The sequence below is a fragment of the Buceros rhinoceros genome, unplaced genomic scaffold (assembly GCF_000710305.1).
Source record: "Buceros rhinoceros silvestris isolate BGI_N320 unplaced genomic scaffold, ASM71030v1 scaffold41487, whole genome shotgun sequence".
Taxonomy (NCBI): domain Eukaryota; kingdom Metazoa; phylum Chordata; class Aves; order Bucerotiformes; family Bucerotidae; genus Buceros; species Buceros rhinoceros.
The window spans coordinates 1-7,528 of record NW_010424674.1 but is presented as its reverse complement, the minus strand read 5'-3'; the positions used below and the strand labels follow the sequence as shown (position 1 = coordinate 7,528).

Sequence of the window (7,528 nt, the reverse complement as noted above, 5' to 3'; positions counted from 1 at the left end):
CCTGCTGACAAATGGTTTTTACCATGTTTCTGCTGTTGAGAGGAAAGTGTGTGTTTTACAATGTTAAATACACCACAGCTCTAGTATAGATGGAGTGCTCCCTGGCTCTGAAGATATTGCAAGTTGGTAGTGAGCACAGAGAGAGCTGAGATTAAAGAAAACATTGTTTTAGTAAAACCATCCCTCTCTTCTTCCTGTCCTCTCCCTAGCGAATGTACATTCTTAAATACCGCAGCCTTCCTCGTTTGTGTTGCAGTCAAGTGGGCTGTAAAGGCAGGGTTGCTTCTTAACAGCCAAATAAATAACCAAAGGTAAACATGTTGGGTTTGTTGCCAACTTTGAGAGGGAACGCCTTTGTGACCAAGTATCTGCCAGGGTTGCTGGGGATTGGCCTTTCCCATTCTTGTAAAATCTTTTTATGAAAAAATCCCCATGCCATTAGCGATGTACAAAACGACAGAGATGGCATGCTAGGAGAAGTTAAACAACTAGCCAAATGATTTTCTTGGGTCCCTGATACTGAGTCTGTTCTTTTATTATTTCTTGAGGATTGAAGCAATCAGAGCAGCAAAGACCACACTGCGTGTGAAGTGCAGCTATCTAATGATTGCCTTGACGATACTGGGATGCATAGCCATGGTGATTAAAGGGAAACAGGTAAGCACAGATTTCTGGCTGGTGAGTGCAAATCAGTCTTCACATAAACTACACAGTTCCTCCTGTGGATTGTTAGTAGTTTTGTTTTGTGGTTTGTTTTAATTTTTGCTCAGTGATAAAGTAAGTACTCTGAGCCCCCTGCAGTGACCCTCTTTGATTATTTCCCAAGTCAGAAAAGGGTGATGTCACTGGTAGACTGCATACACTTCCTTAAAAAAAAAGAAGTCTCTTTTTCAAAGTGCAATACTTAATTTTAGCTAGGGCTGTTCTAACTCCTTAATTTTGCTGACAGGCAGTGAGAATTCGAAAGGAAAGAGAACCTTGTTGTGAGGATCTGCTAGGCAGATAAATGCTGCTTGGGCCAATGGTGTCCATACAGTGATGGTATGGACCTATTACAAAAATGCCTCTGCACGCTGCAGCAATTGTAGAATTGATATAACGGAAATAGCAAATGAGTATGTTTCTCCACAAACAGACTTGAGAATTCTCAGAAGTCTTTTTAAACAGTGAGACAATGGTCATTAATAATTCTGTGCCCTTTAATTGCATTAGAAAATAATCTTCCTTTAGTGTGGACGGAACCAGTTTTCTCAAATTTCATAGAAGAGCTCCCACCTCCTAAAGGTGCTGAGCACCCTTCACTTGCACAGAATTTGGAAAGATAGCAAAGTTGCATGTGGCAGAATTAGGTCCACAATTTAATTTGCATCATATGAAAAGAGTAGGTGTAAAGTTTAAGATTCCAAGTGCAGCAGGGGTTAGCCATGCTTTAAATTTATGTGGTTTTTAACATAGTTGGTGAACTATTAACTTTGAGGTACTTCTGTAAAGAAGGAAGGAGCCCTTTTTGTGTACTGAACCCAAGCTTAAGCCCCTCAGCAGCACTAAAGTCAAGGAATGTGAATATTATCTGTGCATCTTATTGTCACATTACTTTGGATAAAAAGCACGGCGGTAATGTACACAGGCCACTATTCTTTTAAGGATGTCTGGAAGCAGAAACCCCTTAGCTTAGGGGTTTCTACATAGGCAGAACATTATTTGTATGCTGCCTTTCTCTGAAGCAGTTCTTCTGATGACAACGTTCAGATCTTGCTTCTATAGACTACTAACTGTTCTAGAGAAACCTTAAAACTAGTAAGAGAGTCTCAAACCCCAGCACTGTGAACGATTGAAGTGTCAAGTGACATTTCTGTCAGCACTCATCTATCAAAATGAAAAGGATGTTGCCCTCAAACAGAACAGTGCAAAGTTTTCCCCTGGCTTTAGCAGAAGAGATCAAACATTGACAATTTCCAGAACATTTTCCTCTTACTTTGGAATAGTATGAATGCAAACACCAGAAAGAGAGGAGGACAGCTGCTTTGGTATCCTTGTTTTCACAGCAGCTGGAATCTGTTACGTTTAACTTCTGATTTATTTCCAGTACCTCTGACCTTTGAAGACCAGAGGTTAGTATTAAATACTGACCAGAAGTTCACAATGTATCTTCTAGTGCCTTAACAAAAGGGTTTAATTTATTCCCAGAGAAGTAATGAGTTTAAAACAGCTTGTGGATATTTTATTTTAACCCTCTTTTCCTGGCATTAAAGCTGACAGAACTGTGCTGTGGAAAGGATAGGCCAGGTACTCTGTAAACTACTGATTCAAGCTTAATCTCTGTGGTCCTTTAGGTGATACCTGCTTTGTCATACTTGCTGTGTTGCAGGCTGTAAAAAGGCACGAATCTCTTACAAGCATAAACTTGGAGAAGAAAGCTCAATGGAGAGAGGAAGCTACTCAGACTACATCTGCTAAACCTTAGAGGAGGAAATGAAGAGACCAAGGACTGGGGAAGAAAAGCTGAGTCCTTTTCAGCACTGGAAGGACTATATAGTCACATCTTTCCTGTATGTTCTGTACTCTTCATGTTCAAGAGAGAATGAATACATTATCATGTAATCAGTAAAAACAGAAATACCTATTTTCTTTTCCTAACAACCTTTCCTCTCCTCCAAACTAAACTCTCTCCTTCAAGGTTAGCGGAACAGGACAAGTGACCAAAGTGGACAGGATAGTCATTTCCCACATGCACCACACCAAGTGTCTTTTAAAAGACTGCAGGAGCTGTTCTTGGTACCAATCTCCTTTACGAAGCCTTACGCTCTTACTTACCACTTACGAGACAGTAACTGGAAAACAAAAGAACAGCCCCATCTGGTCTCCACTTGTACACCCGTACTTGTACAAACAAAACACGTTCACTGGGCAGTCATCCACTATCACTGACTATTTCAGGTCCACTCAGGAAGATTAGTGCTATATGTATTCCATATTGTTACCACTGCTTCAGATACTCCCCGTGTGCCTCTTCCAATTGCTTAGAGTCCTTAAGTCCAGAATAATTGTGTCACCTGCATCCGCATCATCAAAACAACCATAAGTTATTAGAAAGTGTGCTTACCTGTTCTAGGTCCAGTATATTATGGTTGCATTTGTTTAAAGTGAAGGATTACTTTTTGTGAAGAACTGCCTTCCTCTGATAAAGAGGAGGGAGACAGATAGTGAAATGGCATTCCAGAGAACCAGTGTGTTGCAGGTGACAGCTTAATGGTTTTTACACCAGAGCTGGTAGTAAGATGAGAGAATGTCCAAGCTAAAGGAACAGAGATGACTATTTTGAGGAATACTGAGCCACGCTTCAGATTTACTATTTAGAGGCACATGAGTATGAGAAAGTCAACCAGACATTCTGCCCTCTGCTGCTGAGCTTTTTGCCAAACCTCATTTAGATTTATTTGCATTTTTCCCTCCTTTAAATCGTCATCTGTGCTTTCATGATACTAGCTCACTTAAAGATCATCTTCAAGTTTTAGAAGCAGCAGACCAAGTAATACCTGTAAAGTGCAATTCCCAGTAGTCATAATCTCTGGCATTCACCTCAGAAGTCACATACTGTTCACGCTGAACAGCCTGCAGCAGCTGGGGACAGTATTTTTTCCTCCTCTTTTCAGTTCATTTGGAAGCAAAGGTAAATTGGAGCTGTCAGGACTACTCAAAACCATGTTATTTCCCAGGACCACTTGCTAACTGGCCCTGGGAACTCCAGAAACAGAAGAGGCGTATGGCCCTGACAGATTTAGTTTGTGAACTTCCTGATAGTGGGAGGCAGATTATTTTTCTTGAAATTTTTTCCCGATTTTTGTTATACTAGCAAAAATAAGCACTATTTCTGAATAAATTAAAAGCCCTACAAAAATGCAGGGTAGATCTTGTCTTTATACCTGGAAAAAAAGAAGCAATAAGATACCTAGTGCTTTGTCCTTTTCTCTAGAGCTAGAAAACAGCTGCTGCAGTCCCATCTTTCTATGAACTGCAATCCTGGGTACCACTCATACTGACAACGTGTAACCAATCCAACAAGCTGTGCAGTCATTCCACCATGGAAGGTATAGCCTGTCATCAATTTCTCTCTAAGGCGATCATCCCAAGTATGCCATCAGTCAAGCACAGCAGGCTTCCATGGATTTGTCCGCTCATTTAGTGGTTGAACGCTTAATTTCACTGCAGGTATGGGAACAGATCTTCCAGGACAGCTCTTGGTTTTTGCCTCACCAGAAAGCACACAGGTGGAAACAAAAAATATCTTCCCAGATAGTGTGCGTGTGCTCCTGTATGTATTAAATGAGATCAAAAACGAAAACGTGCACTTCAGACAGTATTTCAGGTTACGATGAAGAGAAACCTGTGATTTGATTTATGCTTGGTGATGGCAGAGCTTAAAGTCATGCACCTCAAACATATCCCCCCTTTCAATAAGCACCTCTTATTGAGTGCTCTGTGAACAGAACTGGCGGGTACTTCATCTTCTTTTGGAAATAAAACTATTTGGACATATCCATCTGGTAAAGTATTTCAAATAAAAATATGTAAAGTATCATTTAGAAAGCAACGCCTCAGAACAGCAGCAGTCACCAGTTTTTTCATTTGACTTAAATTTCTATAAGCTTTATGCTGTTTAGTCAAAAACTGAACACTGGTCCAGTGGTTTGACAGAAGCTCCACATGGTCATATATCCTTTCATTCTACCACTCTGGTATCTCCTCCATTTCAGTATCTACCATATAAACTGTGCATCGCTGTGCACCTTTGTGTTTTCTTTCAGCTTCCATGTAAGCTCCAGAGTCTCACATAGAAGCCTGAGCCACTGGGCTTTGTACTCTAGCTCATTCCCAACCCATTGCAGTATTTTCTTTGGAAGTAGCTGAGTACTAGAAAAATGATGGAAATCTTTCTCAGAGAAGCAGTGAAAGAAACCATCTCTTCCCTAGTGTGATAGCTTCCAAGAAAGCACTTGTAAACACAGACAATGGTTAAAAAAACCCCCTAGATCCACCCACACATGATTCTGGCCTAAGCATCCATTCTAGTGGGCTGGAGAAATTCTTAATACCCCTGGGATCCCCTGATTAGCTCAAAGCTTTAGCCTACAGCCTTTTAACAGTGCCTAATGGAGAGGAACATACTAAGCCTTTAAACAGTACTTAATTTTCTTTCTCCCTTTTGGCTTGGTCTGCAACACCATTCATATTTATTCAAAAAAGTAAAATTATCAGTCCTACACCATATGCCACATTGCTGTACTTGGTCCCATTTTCCAATGGAAACTTTCTAATGTACCGATGAATCTGACAAGTGGGAACACTGCCTCAGAAAAGCATGCAGGAGCCCTATAGACACGGCCGTAGCAGTACACAAAGAGGTTTATTTTTCTAGTAAGACTCGAGATCTGAAGAAAGGCCTTCATGTCTGCTGGCTAAAACTCGCAGTTGGTGCCAATTCCAGAAAAAAAAAAATCATACTGGAAGACTTGAAGAATTACTTACAGGTGGCAAAGAGATGCAAACTGCACAGAGGTGTATGACCAGGAGCACTGTCACATGTAGGGCTGGGGGGTGCCATTGGGTTCTTCAAGAGTCTGGTGCTGACAGTTAAAAAAACATGCAGGTTCAAGAACAAATAGGTTTGCCAGGGTCATTGCCTTCCTCCCTTCCTTTAAGATTAAGTGAAAGGACTTTGACCACCAGTATTTGGTTGGCATCAAGGAACCAACACAGGAATTTAAGAACAGGCTGAAGTCTCTGGGCAGCAGTTGCCTCAAATGATTGTTTGCATGTGTGGTGTCTTCCCAGGAGCCCCCCCCAAGCACTGGTCCTGGCTTGGTTACTAAGCTCTCAATAACATTCTGCCCCATCATCCGTTGTATCCTCCTGAATCCAAGAGAGTGACCCTGCCTGCCATGTTCCACTGGGAACTTTATCAGCAGAAAGAATGATAGCTCCTGTTTGCTGCCCCAACAAACAGGCAGCTTTAAAGGCATTACCGGTCTGTGGACAGGACTGCTAGATAGCAATTCCAGGTAGCCCTCCACCTTCCTTTCTCTAACACCCAGCTTAAAATTAGACGTTGTTCAAACCCGAGTGTAATAGTCCCGCTTCATTACTAATGTTGCAAGAAGACTCAAGAGATTCCTGGTTCTCATGATCCTGTTCACCTTACCAGCCTGTGACACTTTTGGAAGATGCTTAGACTGATCTCCACAAGCAGACAGAAACATGCATTCATTTCAATTTTCAGGATAAGGGAAGAAAATAATGAGAGATCACTTCTCTGGCACTACACACTGCATAGCAGAACTAGGAGAAGAACCCAAGAACTCCCAAAACCTCCCTGGCCTACAGATGAGAGCATGCTGCCTCCTACTTACAAAACAAGAACAGATAATTCAAAACACAGTGTGACCTTCACAGAAGTGGGAGCTAAAGGCGGTCTCTGAGGTAGTTCCTGTTTAAGCGACAGCACATCCTTCAGGAGAGCACAGAATACGGGTTTCAGTGTTCCTAGCAGGGCACATAACCCTCTTTACTCTCATGTCAGTATCAAAAAGTGCCTTGTTTATCATCTGAATGGGACTTGCAACCTTTTTACAGTCATTGCTGTTCCCAAGTTTTTAGCATCCTTTTTAATTGCTGATAGCAACCCTGAGAGCGTTCCTGTAAAAAAAGCATTTCACCAATTTCAAATATAAAGTTAATATTAATTCCCCTTTTCTACTAAAGATTTCTTTCTGTACCTGTGAGCACTATGCTAGCCACACAGAATCAAGTTAGGAAGCAGCGTTCAGGCGGTAACGTACAATGATCCTCATACTCTTTCAGCAGCACTTCTCCTCCAGAACAGAGTCCTTCACCTGTGGCCTGTACATTATTTATTAGATGGGTATCTTTACATGTTTGGCTCGAAATGCAAATAGTTTACTCGCCCTTGGCTTACCAAGTAATTCTGATCGGTCTGTATCAGCGAGCTGTTCCTTTCATAATTCACACGTCAGATCTCCCTTTTGTACTCATGTCACTTGTTGCCTGGGTTAGAAGTGGATTTTGTTTCTTTGCAACCTATTAGTAAGGCTAAGTAAAGCAAAGCCAAGAACTGGTGACTGGAAGATCCTGGTGGAAATATAACTCAATTAAGCACCATTTAAAATTAAATTGAGACCTATGATTTAGCCACATTTTAAGCCATTTAATGTGTGCTATGTGGATTTTTGTATTGTTTTAGCTTTCAAAGTACTACGCAGTACCAGCCAAATGCCTTACACAGTCTAAGTAAATACGAAGACAACGTTACCTGTGTCAACCAGGCCTGTCACTTCAAACAAACATACCGAGTTTAAGGTTTTATACTTATCTGCTCTGAGTTCACATATCCACGGCAAAAGTAACAAACACTGCCCAGGCTCCTTAGACAGGAAGGCACACCATTCAGCTTAAATGGACTCTTTTTTAATTCACTCAATTAGAGGCAATTGTCATTATTTTCTTGGGGGGG

General features: G+C 41.3%; 1 protein-coding gene across 1 annotated transcript in view; it reads left to right on the top strand.

Annotated features, from left to right (window-relative positions):
- LOC104497601 (protein FAM162A-like) overlaps positions 1-2,518 on the top strand; it is a 7,548-nt gene extending 5,030 nt beyond the window's left edge. The window contains exons 3-4 of the mRNA XM_010140868.1: positions 549-657; positions 2,369-2,518. Coding sequence (XP_010139170.1) covers positions 549-657; positions 2,369-2,464 — 205 coding nt within the window. The 3' untranslated portion in view covers positions 2,465-2,518. The remainder of the gene's footprint in view (positions 1-548; positions 658-2,368) is intronic.
- Positions 2,519-7,528: the final 5,010 nt, after the last annotated feature.